This window comes from Ranitomeya variabilis, chromosome 1, assembly GCF_051348905.1.
Source record: "Ranitomeya variabilis isolate aRanVar5 chromosome 1, aRanVar5.hap1, whole genome shotgun sequence".
NCBI classification, from domain to species: domain Eukaryota; kingdom Metazoa; phylum Chordata; class Amphibia; order Anura; family Dendrobatidae; genus Ranitomeya; species Ranitomeya variabilis.
In genome coordinates this window covers 325,588,973-325,609,536 of record NC_135232.1, presented here as the reverse complement: position 1 = coordinate 325,609,536, position 20,564 = coordinate 325,588,973, and the positions used below count along the sequence as shown (strand labels likewise).

The following is a 20,564-nucleotide window of genomic DNA, read 5'->3' as shown; positions in this document are numbered from 1 at the left end:
GCAATAATCATGACAAACAACCTTTAGGACAAGGAACAGGTTTGGGGCATATGTGGCGCGATTGACCTGATCACCATTAACAAGTATTTTTGGAGGATTTGATGCCTTCCAACAGCAGGTTTCGCATGGGTGTTCCAGCCAAACGTCAGGGCTACTTTCAGATTGCGAAAGATTTCTTTTAAGATGTCTTCGTAACAGTCTATGTTGACATATAGCTTTGTTTCAGAGTACAGATAACAGTATTAGGTAGAAAAAAAATGGAAACTTAAGAAGGAGAAATTATTTATAAAGAGCACAGTGTATAGAGAGTAATACAATATTACTTCTAGTAATTGTAGTCATATTCTTTCCGTCTTTCTATAACTTGTCAAAAGTTCAAATGACTGCTGCATTATCGATTGCCTAACCGTGAAATAACATTAAAATCTGTGGGTTTACCATATAGAAGTTTCACAAAGCTACATTCTTCAAACTGTCCTCTATAGTAAAAGGAAGGTGACTCTGGGGGGAGGACTAGGCACCCATTTCAGAGGGGCAATCAGTCAATTTCATGGAATTCTTGCCTTATTTGTCACATTAAGTGGGAGTTGGAGAAAGTAGGAGTGTCTGATTAGTGGCTGACCAACTGTGATGTGCCCGAGAGTTTGGGACAGGGGCTTCAGATAAAGCAAACACAGGGTGAGATTAAATATGCTACAGGGAGACAGACAAAGAAAGTTCCTAGCACATTTGTCTGGATAGCGGGATCAATAGATAGATAGATAGATAGATAGATAGATAGATAGATAGATAGATAGCATGATATGAAGGACAACATATGATAAGTGACATCCAGAACTGAGCAGGGAAGGGAACAAAGGAGGGTCTCATCTATTGTGAGGCAGCAGGCACAGATCAGGTTCTGCACTTGTTCTGTGGACGTGGTGTGGCTGAAATGTCACGCAGGAAGCAGAGAAAACCTCAGCAGCTCATCTCTGACTGTGACAACTCGACCTCTTCAGAGAATGGTAAGGACAGAGAGAATGTGATGTAAGGAGGAAACAATTCCCAGCAGCTTGTCTTATTTCCCGTGTTATTAGTCTCCTGGGAAAAGTTTTTAAACTTATAATGAAAATAGTGATATCAACTTTTAAGATTTAGACTAAGCTCCTCTAGTCCACTTGGATGCAACTTGTGGCAGCAATAAATAGCAATGTAAATAGATGACAATATGCACTTTAAGCCAGCATTTCCTAGTCATTTCGTGCTCTATGATATCATATATTTTCTTTGTTATATCCTAAATTGAGAAGTGTTATATGTGGCTTTACATAGGACTGCAGATAAACAGACAGTATTGTTTCCATGGAAATGTTCGAATGTCATCAAACAGATACAATGAGCTAAGTAGATTACATTACAAGGCTATGTGTGAGACAGGAATCAGGTTCTAATAACTCCGCTTGTTGAGCTTTTGATACATTTCTTTCTTTCTTGTTACATCAATATGAGGATCCTTATATATATAATGATCTTATCTGTCATGTATCTACCTGTTTTGGCTAAAAAAAGACAAATCCAAAATTCTTCAGTGTGAACCTGGCCTTATAGACATAACAGCAGAATATTGATGTAGTGCATGTTATCTGTTTTTTCCTATCACATATTTCCAGTGATGATGTGTGTATAAAAGGTACATTGCACCTCGGGGTCTCCTGGATCTGGAGCCATTAAGAAATATTCACTGACTTGTTAGACAGAACTTTCCAACTTATATCTTCAGGATGATTCATTAATACTAATCTATTTATTGAAACTATTGCTAATCATTATTGTCTGTATTTACATTCAATACTACTGATCTATAGTTTTTCATCTATTATATTTATAGCATATGTCTAGAGTAACTGTATATGTATAGTTTTTATCTATATCATTTTAAGGTATCTTTAGTATCTATCTACAGTATCCATCTATAGTATCTATTCACAGCATCTATCAATCTACAGTAATTATCTATAGTATCTATCAATCTACAGTATTCAGCTACACTATCTTTTTAGTATATATGTATAGTGTCAATTTACAGTATCTATAGTATTTACATTATCTATAGTATTAATTTTCAGTACCCCTCTATAGTATATATCTACAATATTGATCTATATTATCTATCTAGCAATCTATAGTATCCATCTGCACCATTTATCTAGTATATATTTATAGTATCTATCTATGTATGCACAGTATTAATATATCCATCTATACTATTTATCTAGTATCTATCTATAGCATCTATTTGTAGTATCTATTCATAGTTTTATCCACAGTACCTATTTACACTATCTACAGTATTAATCCAGAGTATCTATTTACAGAATCTATTGTATCTACTTAAAGTATTTATCAATATCTATTCACAGTATCTAACTACAGTATATACCCATAATATATATATACATTATCTATAGTATATATCTAGAGTATAATTTACAGTATCTAGCCATGTACCATGAATCTACCTATATACAATGTTTCTCTTTAGTGTCTATTTACAGTATCTATAGTATATAACTATGGTATCTATTTACAGTATATAATATATATATATATATGTTTACAGTATCTATAGTGTGTATATATATATATATATATTCATTGTATCTATTTACAGTATCTATAGTATATATATAGCATCTGTTTACAGTATCTGTATACAATATTTCTCTATAGTATCTATTTACACTATCTATAGTGTGTGTCTGCAAATATATATATAGTATCTATTTATAGTATCTATAGTATATATACAGTATCTATTTACAGTATCTATAGTGTGTATGTATATTTGTATCTATATTATCTATAGTATATATCTTTAGTATGAGTTTACAGTAGTTATCTTTAGTCTCTGTTCACAATACTTCAATATCCACATCTAGTCTTTATCTATTTGCAGAAACCATTTACAGTATCTATAATATGTGTGCATATATATATATATATATATATGAATATATTTTATATATAGTATCTATTTACAGTATACAGTATATCTATAGGATCTATAGCATCTATAGTATTTATATAGTATCTATTTACAGTATCTATATTATATATATAGCATCTGTTTACTGTATCTATAGCATATATCTATAGAATCTATTTTTGGTATCCATAGTATATGTATAGTATCTATTTATAGTATCTATTGTGTGTGTGTATATATATATGCATATATTGTATCTATATTATAGTATATATCTATAGTACCAATTTACAGTACTTATCTTTAGTCTCTGTTCACAATACTTCAATATCTACATGTAGTCTCTATATGCATAATCTACCTACACTATCTATTTACAGTATCTATAATATCTAAAGTCTATCATTAGACACTTCTCTATTCTTTACCCTCTACACTCTTTGTGAAAAACATTACAAGACTATTTAATAGAAATGATAATGTAGCTGAAACAATGGGAAACTATAACACTAAGATGTTGTTTCCTAAATCTAAGTTTCTCTACCTTTTGAATTGTCTTCAACTTTGCACTTTTTATTCAATGGATGGGAAAAGAGGGAAGTTTCTGCCTCTGTCTGATTAACATAAATGCTGTAGTTTTCAAATGAAAAAAGTTCTAGTATAATGAAAGAATTAGTGATTTGCTTAAAAATCTTAATAAAGATTGAAGTTTCTTATTCTAAAGTAACTAAGTATTGGGGTTTTATTTTACGAATGGACACTTTAATGAATGAACCAATGCAATATTGATGAATATTTTGCCACAATTATCTGTAATGTCCATGTTATTAGGTTTACTATAAGACCTGAAACATATAAGTTATCTGTACAGAAATGGATCCCGCAGTCAGCGGTATATCGGTCTCCAGAAGAGTTCTCTCCTCTTTGCGATCAGTTCTCGTTTCTCTTTCATAACACAAGTGCCAACTTCAGCAAAACTACTGTGAACCCAATTTTCTTTAAATCTTCCTGAATGATTTTGTACAGCTCGTTCATTATGATATACATATAATGAAGGATTCTTACTTTTCCAGCGTTCGCTCACCTGCTAGTTTAGAGCGTGAACTGTGATGTGAAAAGGCCAAATTCACAATACTGTTCCCGATAATCTTTGTACAATGTCTGCTATTGTGTTAAATGTAAGGGCAGAAACGCTGACTATAAAGCTAGAAAAGTCCATGATTAAATGAATCATTCGTAAAAGTCCATAAACAGCAATGTCCTTATTGTTTTAAATTGAGAATCTCCCCTCATAGACATGACGTTTGTAATATCGATGGAGGATGGACGTGAAGAATTGAAATGTCCTCCTGAGGCGAAAGCCAATTTTAGTAAATTTATAGAACAATCATTTAATCATAAAGTCTTGTAAGTTTCAAACAATGTGTAGCTCCTGTCCTCTTCTCCCATTATTCATCATCTCTGAGCATGTAATGAATTCACTCCAGTACATATTCTGTTACAGACTGGGAGAGAAAAGGACATTAGTATTTTACAACCTAATGCGAGTACCGTAAGTGGAATCTACCACCATCTCTTAGGTCCCTAAACCAGTGCCACTGTCTTGTGCTGAAGTTCAATAACTTTCTATATGTGTCCCTATGTGTATTATCAGTAACTGCATTATGTACTTAGTAGTAGTCATGAGTGATGGAGGTGAAACCTATTGGATGAATAGTCACGGTGTCAATACCTTACATGTACCCACTCTAGCTTGGCTGATAACCCTAAAAACTGGATGTGTTTTCAAGCCAGCTCTTGCAAATCCAGTGCAGTGCACATATAAAGCCAGTACATGTCACTTCACTGCACATGTGCCTGGTGCCTTGGAGGCTCCTTCTGCTGATTGGATTTCTGAAAAATTTTAATGGATGCTAGCCTATCTGTTCATTCCCACTCCCTGTAAGACTTTATCTCTGATAGTCAGTTGTTGATTATGGGTAGTTCAGACTATGTATGCCACCGCTCATCTGACAGCGAGGTCTTGTATCTGTTGGCACACAGTTGCTTATAGAAGTTGTCCACTAATTGGACAACTCCTTCTTATATCCCAAACTTGGGCCTGATAAAAAAGCCCATACTCACCACTCACTCTGGCCCTGGCTCCCGTGCGGTTATTGTGTCACGTGGCATCACTGTCCCCGCCTTCGGAGAAATTGAACATGAAGAGGAAGTCCGGCTGCAGCTGATCTTGGACTTCCTCTTCATGTTTAATTTGTCCGAAGGCGGGGACAGTGACGCCAGCGCTTACTGGGCGTGTCATACAACCTCACGATAGCCCCGAGAAGAGCGAGTGCTGACATCGCGGGAGTGGTGCTGGCACGGGAGGTAAGTATAAGCTTTATTTTATCGGGGCCAAGCAAGGGTATCAGAAGGGTTTGTCCTATTTGTGGACAACCCCTTTAAGTGCAATAAAAGGGCAGAGAAAAAGTGTTACGTTTATCACTCCATTGGCCTACCTGTAGCATTTGACTGCTTAAAATAAATGCAGACCACACCCTAGAGTAATGAAAATCACACACAGAGGCATCAGTTACTGTATGCAGTGAGGGAGAACAACAACTTTTTTTTCCTTGAGAACATTAGTTAACATTGAACCTCTATAAATAATAAGGAAAGACAATGTATGTAGTAAGGAACAGCATTATACATAATACAGGAGAACACTATGTAACAGGGGATAGCAATATACATATTAAGGGAGTATAATGTATGTAATAAGGCATGGCACTATACATAATAAGGGAGAAAAACATTTACTAAGGAAAGGTGCTATACATAATAAGGCAGAATACTTTGAAGTAAGAGAACACTATATAACAATGGATGGTGCTATACATAACAAGAGAGGTAACTATGTACTAATAAGTAATTGTGCTATCCATAATACCATCATCTATCAGCAGGATTCACAGTATAGTTATAGAATAAATATTTATATCCAGTGTATCACCTGAGATCTCAACTGATGGAGTTGTTTTCCTTCATTTCTTCTCAATCTGGCCAGGCTTTAATGTTGATTTCTTTCAACAAGGTCTCACTTGTGAATTTGCAGCGCAGAAGTCTGCAGCACTTTGCTTTTTAGTAGATCACTGTGTGTCTGAAAATAACTATGTTAACTTTATAAGACCCCTGAAAAAAAATTCCTATGCTGCACTCCTGAATGCAAACTTGCTCCACACCATTAATATCTAATTAGCTAATGTGTTTCCCCTTAAAAATATACATTAATAAGTCAGAAGCTTGAATGCCCCTATTAAGTATACAGTGGGGAAAATAAGTATTTGATACACTGCCAATTTTGCAAGTTTTCCCACCTAGAAAGAATGGAGAGGTGTGTAATTTTTATCATAGATACATTTCAACTGTGAGAGACAAAATCTAAAAAAAAACTAGATAATCACTTTGTATGATTTTTAAATAACTAATTAGCATTTTATTACATGAAATAAGTATTGGATACAGTAATATAAAAACAGAACTTAATATTTTGCGCAGAAACCTTTGTTTGCAATTACAGAGGTCAGACGTTTCCTGTAGTTCTTGACCAAGTTTGCACACAGTGCAGCAGGGATTTTGGTCCACTCCTCCATAGAGACTTTCTCCAGATCTTTCAGGTTTTGGGGCTGTCACTGGGCAAAATTGAGTTTCAGTTCCCTTCAAACATTTTCTATTGAGTTCAGGTTTGCAGACTGGCCGGGCCACTCCAGGACCTTGAAAAACTTCTCCTGGAGCCACTCCTTAGTTGCCCTGACTGTGTGTTTTGGGTAATTGTCATGTTGAAGACCCAGCCACGACCCATCTTCAACGCTCTTACTGACGGAAAAAGGTTGTTGGCCAAAAATCTTGCGATGCATGACCCCATCTATCCTCCCTTCAATACAGTGCAGTCGTCCTGTCTCCCTTGCAGAAATGCATCCCCAAAGTATGATATTTCCTCCACCATGCTTCACGGTTGGGACAGTGTTCAGGGGGTTCTACTCATCCTTCTTCCTCCAAACACGGCCTCATCTGATCACAAATGGTCATTGGCAAACTTCAAACGGGCCTGGACATGTGCTGGCAGGAGCAGCGGGACCTTGTGAGCCCTGCAGTATTTTAATTCATGATGGCATAGTGTGTTACTAATGGTAATGTTTGAGACTTTGGTTCCAGCTCTCTTCAGGTCATTGACCAGGTCCTCCTGTGTAGTTCTGGGCTGATTCCTGACCTTACTCAGAATCATTCTTACCCCATGAGGCGAAATCTTGCATGGAGTCCCAGACTGAGATAGATTGACAGTCATTTTGTGCTTCTTCCATTTTCTAATAATTGTGCCAACAGTTGTTCCCTTCTTACCAAGCTGTCCTGTAACCCATTCCAGCCTTGTGCCGGTCTACAATTTTGTGCCTGGTGTCCTTAGTTCTTTGTTCTTGGCCATAGTGGAGTGGTTGACGTGTGATTGAGTGTGTGGACAGAACTTTTCTACAGGTAACAAGTTCAAACAAGTGCAATTAATACAGGTAATGAATGTAGAGTAGGAGGGCTTCTTAAAGAAAAACTAACAGGTCTGTGAGAGACAGAATTCTTGCTGGTTGGTAGGTGATCAAATACTTATTTCATGCTATAAACTGCTATTTAATTATTTAAAAACCATGCAATGTGATTTTCTGTTTTTTTATTTGTAGATTCTGTCTCTCACGGTTTAAGTGTACCAACAATAAAAAATTACCGACCTCCTCATTCTTTGTAGGTGGGAAAACTTACAAAATCAGCAGTGTTAAATACTTATTTTCCCCACTGTATATAACTTGCTTGCTCCCACCCAAAAAATTTAGCAAGCACAATAGCACCCTCCCTTATGCATTAACCAAACTGTCTCCTCTGCTCTAATTCATTACCCACTGTGCTTTTCCTCCAATTCATTACCCACGTCTTATTATTATTATTATTATTATTATTATATATTTATATAGTGCCATTGATTCCATGGTGCTGTACATGAGAAGGGGTTATATACAAATTACAGATATCACTTACAGTTAACAAACTAACAATTACAGACTGATACAGAGGGGCTAGGACTCTGCCCTTGTGGGCTTACATTCTACAGGATGGTGGGGAAGGAGACAGTAGGTCGGGGGTTGCAGCAGCTCTGGTGTTGGTGAGGCGTTAAGGTACCGTCACATTAAGCGACGCTGCAGCGATATAGACAACGATGCCGATCGCTGCAGCGTCGCTGTTTCGTCATTGTGTGGTCGCTGGAGAGCTGTCACACAGACCGCTCTCCAGCGACCAACGATGCCGAAGTCCCCGGGTAACCAGGGTAAACATCGGGTTACTAAGCCCAGGGCCGCGCTTAGTAACCCGATGTTACCAGTGTAAATGTAAAAAAAAAAAACACTACATACTTACATTCTGGTGTCTGTCGCGTTCCCCGGTGTCCGCTTCCCTGCACTGTGTAAGCGTCGGCCGTAAATCAGAGTGGTGACGTCACCGCTGTGCTCTGCTTTACGGCCGGTCGGCGCTGACACAGTGCAGGGAAGCGGACGCCGGGGGACGCGACAGACACCGGAATGTAAGTATGTAGTGTTTTTTTTTTTTTACATTTACAATGGTAACCAGGGTAAATATCGGGTTACTAAGCGCGGCCCTGCGCTTAGTAACCCGATGTTTACCCTGGTTACCAGTGAAGACATCGCTGAATCGGTGTCACACACGCCGACTCAGCGATGTCAGCGGGTGATCCAGCGACGAAATAAGGTGCTGGCCTTCTAGCTCCGACCAACGATGTCACAGCAGGATCCAGATTGCTGCTGCATGTCAAACACAACGATATCGCTATCCAGGACGCTGCAACGTCACGGATCGCTGTCGTTATCGTTGTTAAGTTGTTCAGTGTGAAGGTACCTTTAGCTCCGGTAGTGGTGAGGAGGCAGCGGGGTCAGTGCAGGCTGTAGGCTTTCCTGAAGAGGTGGGTTTTCAGGTTCCATCTGAAGGATCTGAATGTGGTTGATAGTCGGACGTGTTGGGGCACAGAATTCCAGAGGATGCGGGATATTCGGGAGAAGTTTTAGAGGTGGTTGGGTGAGGAGTGAATAAGTGTGGAGGAGACAAGGAGGTCTTTGGAGGACCGGAGATTACGTGAGGGAAGATATCGGGAGATTAGTTCAGAGATGTATGGAGGAGACAGGTTATAGATGGCCTTGTCATATCAGACCTTCAACTCCCGAAACCAGTGGCCAATGCCTCCTCTCTGTAGTCTTCCTGTCCGGGCTGCCGTATATTCCATGTGGTTACTGGTGTGGTTATTCCATGTGGTTACTTATAGGTTGATTTCCTCCATTGAATTGAGCCTCACCATGTCCATGTGTGTACTGCGAGGCTGGTAGCATGGAATAAAACACAGTTTGCCTTGATGGAATATATCTCGTATGACGTCTCCAGTCTGAACCTCATCGGCCATATTCAGAAATACAGCAATGCGCTGAGCTGTCTGGTAACGGTGGTGAGAGAGAAGATTCCGAGTCACCACCTGGGACTGCTGAAGCTTCTCTAGCTCGCTTAGGGCTGCTAGCTTTTGCTTCAACTGAGCCCTGAGCACCCCCTTAGCAGCTTGTATCGACACCATCTCTACATTAATATATTTCCCACTATGCCTCTCTCTCTTCAATTCTTTACCACTGTGCCTCTCCTCTTACCCCATTTATTAGCCACCTTGCTGCTCTCATTCATTACTCACTGTCCCTCATCCCCCTTAAAATATATAACTAAATTAATAGCAGCAGAGAAATATCACTCACCTTTCAAGCATCCCATGCAGAGCCATTTCCATGTATGTCATAGGCTTCTCCTGGCCAAGATTCTCTTGAACAGCACAGACAATTGCATCATTGCTTTCCTGCATCACAGAGACCAAGTTGGGCAGGGAATGAGGGATGGCATCCTGCCATACCACTGACATATTCAGTTATATCTGCTTCCTTAAGATGCTGATTTACTTGTACATGGCAGGCATCAGACCTAGAGGAAGCTACCTTTGGCTGTCGGCCTTGAAACATGTACCAACAATGGTGGTTCAGATTGTAATGGGGACAATCTGGTCATTCCTACCACTTTCTCGAGCATTTGGCCTCTGTGCGTTTGCCCAGTTTGCCCTCATTGTAATCTGCCACTGCTGTAATTATTTTTAAATATTCTCAATTTATTAAGCTTGAAATTTCCTCATTATTTATTTCTGAAAAGTGGTTTTTTTATAGAAGGTAATCGGAACCTAAATTCAAAAATGACCGTTTGTAAATAAAACAGTAGTTAGTAGAGTGAGACCAAATGTGCCAAAACTCCAGCCTCTGGTGGTGATTGAAGTCATTTCATGTCTGGTCTTACCTTGACAGTAGCCACAGTTTGGTCATTATGGAGCAGAATCTGCTCCATGCAAAATGAGTGTCAGGTGACATTTTTAAAAATGCCTCTGTCTGCTGAGATGAGAGCTAGCTCAGATGGCTGCAGTTTACCCCGTAGATGCTATGATCAATGGCTACAGCAGCATCTAGATGATCAAAAAGATCACATGCCCCAACATGATCACAGGGTGCATTGATGGATTGTCATGGCAGCCAGGGATGTATTGAAAGCCATGACGTCAGCCATGTTTGTGCTCCTTTGAATGACTTCTTAAGAAATCATTCGAATTACAAGTCAAGTGATTGTTCAAGTCCCAAAAGTGAACTATTGAAAAAGGCTACAAACAGTTTAAAAATAGATATTTTTTTCATTTTATTTTTTAAATATACCATTTTTCTATTCTGTAAATTAAAAAAAAAAAAAAAATACGCATATCCATAAAATTATGAAACCGCAAAATATCACATTAAAATGCTTGTAGTATTTTGCTTATCTGGCCTCCCCAAAAAATTTAATCTGAAGCAATCAAATAGTCTTGTGTAACCCAATGAAACTTACAGCTTGCCAGCAAAAAACAAATCCTCATATAGCTCAATCGACAGAAAAAGAAAAAAAGTGAAAGGTCTAAGAATATGGCAAAACAAACCAAGCTTTATCTTTTTTTTAGTTTTTGAAACATTTGATAAAAGCAGTAAAACATAAAACTACAAAAATTAGAAATCAGTATAATTGCACCAACTAATAGAATAAAGTTAAGATGTCATTTTTACTGCACAGTGAATATATTTCTGTACAAAAAAAAAATATGGCTCTTGGAAGATGGGGAGGAAAAAATTTGAGTTGTTTACTTTTGTGTCACCATTTTCTGAGAGTGATTACTTTTATATTTCAGCACCAGAGCTGTGTGAAGACTTGATTTTTCATTGGTGGTTTTCATTGGTGTCTCCTTGAGTACATGCAACTTTTTGATAACTTTTTGATCGCACTGGCTGATACAATTTAATAGGAGAATCCAATTACCTTTGTTAGGCTACTTTCACACTAGCGTCGATACGGGGCCGTCGCGTTGCGTCGGCCCGACGTACCGACGCATACTGTGCAAGCGCCGCACAACGGGGGCAGCGGATGCATTTTTTCAACGCATCCGCTGCCCCATTGTAAGGTCCGGGGAGGAGGGGGCGGAGTTCTGGCCGCGCATGCGTGTTCGGAAAAAGCAGACACGTCGCACAAAAAAACTTTAATTTGCTTGTAGCTGTCTGTAGTTTTACAAAATGTAGTTCCCTTGTAAATGTAAGGCCGGGTTCACACGACCATTTCAAAAATAGTCAGTTTTATCCAGAAAATGCGGGCGATTTTCTTTCTGACTCGTCATCCGTATGTAATCTATAGTCCATCCATTTTTTTACAGTAGCAGATATTAGTCATTTACAATACCATTTATAAGGCCACGGTCACACATTCAGTATTTGGTCAGTATTTTACCTCAGTATGTGTAAGCCAAAATCAGGAATGGGTGATAAATTCAGAAGTGGTGACGTGTTTCTATTATACTTTTCCTCTAATTGTTCCAATACTGGTTTTGGATTTCAAATACTGAGGTAAAAAACTGACCAAATACTGAACGTGTGAACGTGGCCTTACAGTTTCCTATGTTACAGAACTGCTGTGCATCCATTAAAAAAGGACACTGTACTTTGGCTCCGTAATGGCATCCAAGTTTGTTCTCGCACCTACAGTGGGGAAAAAAAGTATTTAGTCAGCCACCAATTGTGCAAGTTCTCCCACTTAAAAAGATGAGAGAGGCCTGTAATTGACGTAATAGGTAGACCACAACTATGAGAGTCAAAATTGAGAAAACAAATCCAGAAAATCATCTTGTCTGATTTGTCAAGAATTATTTTGCATATTATGGTGGAAAATAAGTATTTGGTCACCTAAAAAGATGCAAGATTTCTGGCTCTTACCGACCTTTAACTTCTTCTTTAAGAGTCTCCTCTGTCCTCCACTCATTACCTGTAGTAATGGCACCTGTTTGAACTTGTTATCAGTATAAAAGATACCTGTCCACAACCTCAAACAGTCACACTCCAAACTCCACTATGGTGAAGACCAAAGAGCTTGTCGAAGGACACCAGAAACAAAATTGTAGCCCCGCACCAGGCTGGGAAGACTGAATCTGCAATAGACAAGCAGCTTGGTGTGATTAAATCAACTGTGGGAGCAACAATAAGAAAATGGATGACCTACAAGACCACTCATAATCCCCCTCAATCTGGGGCTCTACGTAACATCTCACCCCGTGGGGTCAAAATGATCACAAGAATGGTGAGCAAAAATCCCAGAACCACACGGGAGGGACCTAGTAAATAACCTACATAGAGCTGGGACCACCGTAAAAAAGTACCATCAGTAACACACTACTCCGCTAGGGACTCAGATCCTGTAGTGCCAGACGTGTCTCCCTGCTTAAGCCAATACATGTCCGGTCCCATCTGAAGTTTGCTAGAGAGCATTTGGATTATTCCTAAGAGTTTTGGGAGAATGTCATAGTGTCTGATGAAACCAAAGTAGAACTGTTTGGTATAAACAAAACTCATTGTGTTTGGAGGAGACAGAATGTTGAGTTGCATCCATAGAACACTATACCTACTCTGAAGCATGGGGGTAGCAACATCATATTTGGGGGCTGTTTCTCTGCAAAGGGACCAGAACAACCGTGTACAAGAAAGAATGAATGGGGCCATGAGATTTTGAGTGCAAACCTCCTTCCATCAGCAAGGGCATTGAAGATGAAACGTGGATGGTCTTTCAGCATGATAATGATCCCAAGCACACCACCAGGGCAACTAAGGAGTGGCTTCGTAAAAAGCATATGAAGGTGCTGGAGTGGCCTAGCCAGTCTCCAGATCTCAACCCCATAGAAAACCTTTGGAGGGAGATGAAAGTCCATGTTGCCCAGTGACATGCCCAAAACATCACTGCTCTAGAGGAGATTTGCATGGACGAATGGGCCAACATACCACCAACAGTTTGTGTCAACCTTGTGAAGACTTACAGAAAGCGTTTGACCTCTGTCATTGCCAACAAAGGATATATAACAAAATATTGAGATTAACTTTTGTTAATGACCAAATACTTATTTTGCACCATAATTTGCAAAATAAATCTTGCAAAATCAGGCAAGGTAACTTTCTGGATTTGTTTTCTCAATTTTGACTCTAATAGTTGTGGTCTACCTATGATGTCAATTACAGGCGTCTCTCATCTTTTTATGTGGGAGAACTCGCACAATTGGTGGCTGACTAAAAACATTTTTTCCCCACTATATAGGCTCAAATTCGCAAGTCTCATTCAATTTACTGAAGAATAGGGCATGCTGTGATTATTTTTCACACAAAAATTTGGTCAGTGAAAAAAAACACTGCCCCATTGAATCAGATTGGTTTAAGTGTGGTCCATTTTTTATGGACAGCACTCGGACAGAAAATATGGTCATGTGAATGAGCCCTGAGAGAGCTGAATGTAAGTTATTACTTTAGGTTTTTGTGACAGACACAGATTTGTTGAAAACATTTCTGTGGCGATTAGGGTTTGTAGAAATACATATATTTATAAATATATATGTATATACAGTATATACAGTTAGGTCCATATATATTTGGACAGAGACAACATTTTTCTCATTTTGGTTATAGACATTACCACAATTAATTTTAAACAAAACAATTCAGATGCAGTTGAAGTTCAGACTTTTAGCTTTCATTTGAGGGTATCCATATTAAAATTGGATGAAGAGTTTAGGAGTTTCAGCTCCTTAACCTGTGCCACCCTGTTTTTAAAAGGACCAAAAGTAATTGGACAATTGACTCCAAGGCTATCTCATGGACAGATGTGGGCAATCCCTTCATTATGTCATTCTCAATTAAGCAGATAAAAGGCCTGGAGCTGATTTGAGGTGTGGTGCTTGCATTTGGAAGGTTTTCCTATGAAGTAAACATGCGGTCAAAAGCACTCTCCATGCAGATGAAACAAGCCATCCTTAAGCTCTGAAAACAGAAAAAACCCATCCGAGAAATTGCTACAATATTAGGAGTGGCAAAATGTACAGTTTGGTACATCCTGAGAAAGAAAGAAAGCACTGGTGAACTCATCAATGCAAAAAGACCTGGGCGCCCACGGAAGACAACAGTAGTGGATGATCGCAGAATTATCTCCATGGTGAAGAGAAACCCCTTCACAACAGCCAACCAAGTGAACAGCACTCTCCAGGAGGTCGGCGTATCAATATCCAAATCTACCATAAAGAGAAGACTGCATGAAAGTAACTACAGAGGGTTCACTGCATGGTGCAAGCCACTCATAAGTGTCAAAAATAAAAAGGCTAGACTGGACTTTGCTATAAAACATCTAAAAAAGCCAGCACAGTTCTGGAAGAACATTCTATGGACAGATGAAACCAAGATCAACCTCTACCAGAATGATGGAAAGAGAAAAGTATGGCGAAGGCTTGGTACAGCTCATGATCCAAAGCATACCACATCATATGTAAAACACAGCGGAGGCAGTGTGATGGCTTGGGCATGCATGGCTGCCAGTGGCACTGGGTCACTAGTGTTTATTGATGATGTGACACAGGACAGAAGCAGCAGAATGAATTCTGAGGTATTCAGAACCATACTGTGTGCTCAGATCCAGCCAAATGCAGCCAAACTGATTGGTCGTCGTTTCATACTACAGATGGACAATGGCCCAAAACATAAAGCCAAAGCAACCCAGGAGTTTATTAAAGCAAAGAAGTGGAATATTCTTGAATGGCCAAGTCAGTCACCTGATCTCAACCCAATTGAGCATGCATTTTACTTGTTAAAGACTAAACTTCAGACAGAAAGGCCCACAAACAAACAGCAACTGAAAACCACCGCAGTCAAGGCCTGGCAGAGCATCAAAAAGGAGGAAACACAGCATCTGGTGATGTCCATGAGTTCAAGACTTCAGGCAGTCATTCCCAACGAAGGGTTTTCAGCCAAGTATTAAAAATGAACATTTTATTTAAAATTATTGAATCTGTCCAATTACTTTTGGTCCCTTTAAAAACAGGGTGGCACATGTTAAGGAGCTGAAACTCCTAAACCCTTCATCCAATTTTAATGTGGATACCCTCAAATGAAAGCTGAAAGTCTGAACTTCAACTGCATCTGAATTGTTTTGTTTAAAATTCATTGTGGTAATGTCTATAACCAAAATGAGAAAAATGTTGTCTCTGTCCAAATATATATGGACCTAACTGTATATACACTGTGTATATATATATATATATATATATATATATATATATATATATATATATATATACATACACCACAGAAACAGTTTCAGATGTAATATATGGACAAACGTATTAGGACACAACTCTAAGGCCACATTCACACGTTCAGTATTTGGTCAGATTTTATATCAGTATTTCTAAGCCAAAGCCAGGGGAACAATCAGAGGAAAATAGAAACACGTCACCACTTCTGTATTTATCACCCACTCCTGGTTTTGGCTTACAAATAGTGAACGTGTGAATGTGGCCTTAGACTCCATTTACATGCTGCAGCCACAGTTTGTTTTTTTTACTTCGATCACAGCAAGGCCTGTTTCACACGTCAAGATACTTCTGGTACCGGAAAAATTGGTCCCGGAGATATCTGTGTCCATGTGTCCATGTGCTCACGTGGTACATCCGTGTGGCACACGTGTGGCAGCCGTGTGCCGCCCGTGTGCCACATCAGGACCACATGGACAGCGCCGGGAAGCAGCGCTACAGTAAGCGCTGTTCCCCAGCGTGTGGTGCTGAAGCCGCCTGTCATCCCTTCTCCCCTGCTCAGCCGAAAGCAGCGCGAGCAGGGGAGAAGGGATGAAAGAAAAAGCGACGTGGGGTCCCCCCTATATTTTCCAACCAACCCGGCAAAATTCACAGGTGCGGGCTGCTATTCTCAGGCTAGCCCCCCAGCCTTAAAGAAGCAGCCCACAGCTGCCCAGAAAAGGCGCATCTATTAGATGCGCCAATTCTGGAGCTTTGCCCGATTTTTCCCACTGCCCTGTAGCATTGGCATATGGGGCAATAAGGGGTTAATGTCACCTTGCTATCGTAAGGTGACATTAAGCCGGCTTAGTAATGGAGAGGTGTCAATAAGACACCTATCCATTACTAATCCCACAGTTGTGAAAAAGTTAATAAAACCCACACACACTAAGAAAAAAGTATTTTAATGAAATAATGAAACATACAGGTTTTTAATATCTTTATTGCAAGCACAATCCAAGCGAAGCCCTCGTTCTTCTGTAAAAAAATTCCAAAATAAAAAAGCAACAATATACCATACCTGTCCAGCGTACAGTCAGTCCCACGCAGTAATCCATATCTGGGGGCATTTACTTTTACAAACTGGAGCGCTGCTAATGCAACCGTTCCCGGCTGTAAACGACTGGGGAATGAATGACATGCAGGGGCGGAGCTTCGGTGACTAGCGGTGCCATCACCGATGCTGCGCCCCCTGGTGGCATGAGCTCTGTAGCGTGGGAAATTTTCGGTATATTTTCCCATGCTACAGAGTTCATACGAGTTCATGCCACCAGGGGGAGGCCCCGGCATCTTTGCCATCCGAAGTATCCCGGGTAGCAGGGCGAGCTAGGGTGCCCCCTAGTGCTAGGGACAGGGAAGGAGCCCTTGGTCCCGGGTCACCTGACAGCTGTGGCGTGACATTCATAGTGCATAAAAGTCACCATCGATCAGCCTTAACATCAGCAAGAAAAAACTCTGCATTGGGAGCTTCATAGTAGGGGTTTATATGGCCAAGCAGCTGCATGCAAACCTTACATCATCAAGTGAATGGAGTAGAGTAAAACACCACAGCTGGTGGACTTTGGAGCAGTGGAAAGGTGACCTAAGAAGTCACCTGCAAGGCGGATAGATGAATCTGGTTTTGGAGAATGAAGAATAATACAATGGTGTTTTTCAGGGGTTCTTAGGGGTTGGTAGAGCAATAGTTCCAGTGACTTGAAATCTTAAAGCTTCAGCAAACTAAGACATTTTGGACAATTGTGTTTTTCCAACTATCTAGTAACAATTTGGAGAAGGACCTTTTCTGTTCCACCGTGACCTTGTCCCAGTGCACAAAGCAAAGTCCACAAAGCCAAGTTTGGTAGTTTAGTATGCAAGAACTTCACGGACCAGATCAAGAGCCCTGACCTCAAACCCATCAAACACCTTTGTGATGAATTAGAGATTGTGAACCAGTTCCCCTCAGCCAACCTTTTGACTGACCGCACAAATTCTCTTCTGCAAGAATGGGGAAAAATTCCCACAGGCGCACTCCAAAATCTTGTACAAAGCCTTCCAAAATTCCCAGAACGGTAGAAGCTGTTATAGCTACAAATGGAAGCCAATTCCATATTAATCTCTATGGAAAGCTCCTTCAGGTATAATCTGTCATGTTTATAGTTCCCACAGTTGCACCCCTCGTGTGTCTGTGATGCAGTTACTGACAAATCAGCAGTCCAGTCGTGTACAGGGGCGTGCTGAAGCTGTCAGCACTTTTATTGGAAGCTCAGTCATCCAGTCTGGTGCAAAAGCATGCTGAGCTGTCAATTTGTTGATTGACATTTCGGCCATCCAATATGAAACTGGGAGGTGCTGGCTCTCTCCAGGTGTTCATTGTCCCAGGTGATTGCCAGGCTACTTAACTGGGCTGTTACTCCCAGACCTCTATCAGATGAACATTCAGCTACTGTGTGTTTTTTCTCTCTGTGCTTTGCGTTTTGTTTGTAGATCTTTCGCTGCCTGACCTTGGACCTCGTTCTGTTTGTCTGTTTAACCTCTTCTGCTCAGATCTGCTATGCTCCTGGTATTCTGGTCTCAGAACGTTACCTGACTATACTCTTTATCTCTTCCTTCTGTTTCTGACATACTTTTCTGGATTTTGACCTCGGACTCCTTGACTATCTCATCTCACGGCTTGACTGTGAGAAGTGACTCAGCATCACAGTAGTAATCTGAAGGAACAGAACAACTGAAGGAACTCTAGCATAGTGTCTATCACTAGAATTTCAATTAAATCAGAAGTTAATGGAGGTACACTAGTGCATGTAAATTTTTATGGGTGCAGCATTATGACTCGATACATCTCAGAGCTTGTGAATGAGCCAAACAAACAATTTCTAGTGTCCAATGTGTGCTCAATGCATTTTAAATAACTGATACAGCATACTTTTATGGTCACATTTTTATAATGGCTCAAAGGGCTGGGCGGGCCAAAGATCTAAGAAGTTCAAATATTTTAATAAAATTTTTAAGATTCTATAGTTTTCCAGTAGCCAAAAATGCTGAAATGGGAGCAGCTACCTGTATCAATCCCATGTTAATAATGTGGTTATGGTTAATATTATGATTAGGGTTGGTATTAGGGTTAGGGGTGTGTTAGGGTTAGGTTTGTGGTTAGGGTTATAGGTAGGGTTGGGATTAGGGTTAGGGGTATGTTGGGATTAGGTTTGTGGTTAGGGTTATGGTTAGGGCTAGGTTTAGGGTTAGGGTTTTGGTTAGGGTTGTGGTTATGATTGGGATTACGGTTAGGGTTGGGATTAGGGTTAAGTGTGTGTTGGTGTTAGGTTTGTGGTTAGGGTTATGGTTGGGATTATTGTTAGGGGTGTGTTGGTTTTAGGGTTGTGGTTAGGGTTATGGTTAGGGTTGGGATTAGGGTTAGGGGTGTGTTGTGGTTAGGGTTGGAGTTAGAATTGGGGGCTTTCCACTGTTTAGGTACATCAAGGGGTCTCTAAACGCAACATGTCGCCACCATTGATTCTAGACAATTTTGCATTCAAAAAGTCAAACGGTGCTCCCTCCTTTCTGAGCCCTGCCATGCCCCCCAAACCATGGCTTTTCCCCACATATGGGGTATCGGTGTACCCAGGAGAAATTGCACAGCATATTTTGTGTTGCATATTCTCCTGATACCCTTGTGAAAATAAAAAAAAATGGTTCCAATGTAAATTTTTTGTGAAAAAAGTAAAATGTTAATTTTTTCCTTCCACATTGCTTTAGTTCTCATGAAGCACCTGAAGGGTTAATAAACTTCTTGACTGTGGTTTTGCGCCCCTTAAGGGGTGCTGTTTTTAGAATGGTGTCACTTTTGGGTATTCTGTTATACTGACCCCCCAAAATCACTTCAAATGTGAGGTGGTCCCTAAAAATATGGTTTTGTAAATTTTGTTGGAAAAATGAGAAATCGCTTGTCAACTTTTAACCCTTATAACTTCTTAATTAAATTTAAACTTAAATTTTTGTTTACACATCTGTGCTGATTTAAAGTAGACATGTGGGAAAAGTCATTTATTAAGTATTTTTTGTGACACCACTCTCTGATTTAAGGGCATAAAAATTCAAAGTTTGAAAATTGCAAAATGTTCAAAATTTTTGCCGTATTTCTGTTTTTTTTCATAAATAAACGCAAGTCATATCGAATAAATGTTACCACTAACATGGAGTACTATATGTCATGAAAAAAACTCAGCGGGATAAAAATCAGCGTGATCCGTTAAAGCATTCCAGAGTTATAACCTCAAAATGTGACAGTGGTCAGAATTGTAAAAATTGGCTTGGTCATTAAGTGCCAAATTGGCTCTGTCACTAAAGGGTTAAACCTCATTTGCCAAGTGTTTGCCCATTCAGTCATCTTATCCAGTTAATTTTATAATATTTTACTATCAAGGTCAGTTTTTAATATCCTACACAGTTTGCTGTCATCAGAAAAGACTGAAACTTTACTCTCAATTCCACCAACAAGGTCATTAATAAAGAGATTAAAAAGAACTGGAAGGATAAATTAATTCACATAAGGGCAGGTGCAGAACATCGGATTGCACCTGGGACAGTGTTATGCTATAGGGCCACTGCATGCTCAAGTTTGATTCAAAATTTGTATCGCCGTCAGCCATGCAAGTCAGTGAGTGTGTGGAAAACATTTAGCTGAACTCGGATGACATCTGAGTGCAGTATGATTTCCACAGACCGACAGAATGAAGAAGATGGAGACATTTTTTTCTCAATATTCTCCTCATCCGAAAGAATTGGATCACACAATGTTTATGCTCTGATCAGAGTTTGATCAGAGTGTGATTTGCATATGTAATGTGG

The 20,564-nt window shown here is 39.7% G+C and overlaps 1 protein-coding gene across 2 annotated transcripts in view; it reads left to right on the top strand.

Annotated features, from left to right (window-relative positions):
• The first annotated feature begins 570 nt into the window (after positions 1-570).
• The window catches only part of SALL2 (spalt like transcription factor 2), a 46,313-nt gene continuing 26,319 nt past the window's right edge, over positions 571-20,564 (top strand). For both annotated transcript variants that reach the window (XM_077298491.1, XM_077298505.1), the window contains exon 1: positions 571-1,007. In XM_077298491.1, coding sequence (XP_077154606.1) covers positions 935-1,007 — 73 coding nt within the window. In that variant the 5' untranslated portion in view covers positions 571-934. The remainder of the gene's footprint in view (positions 1,008-20,564) is intronic.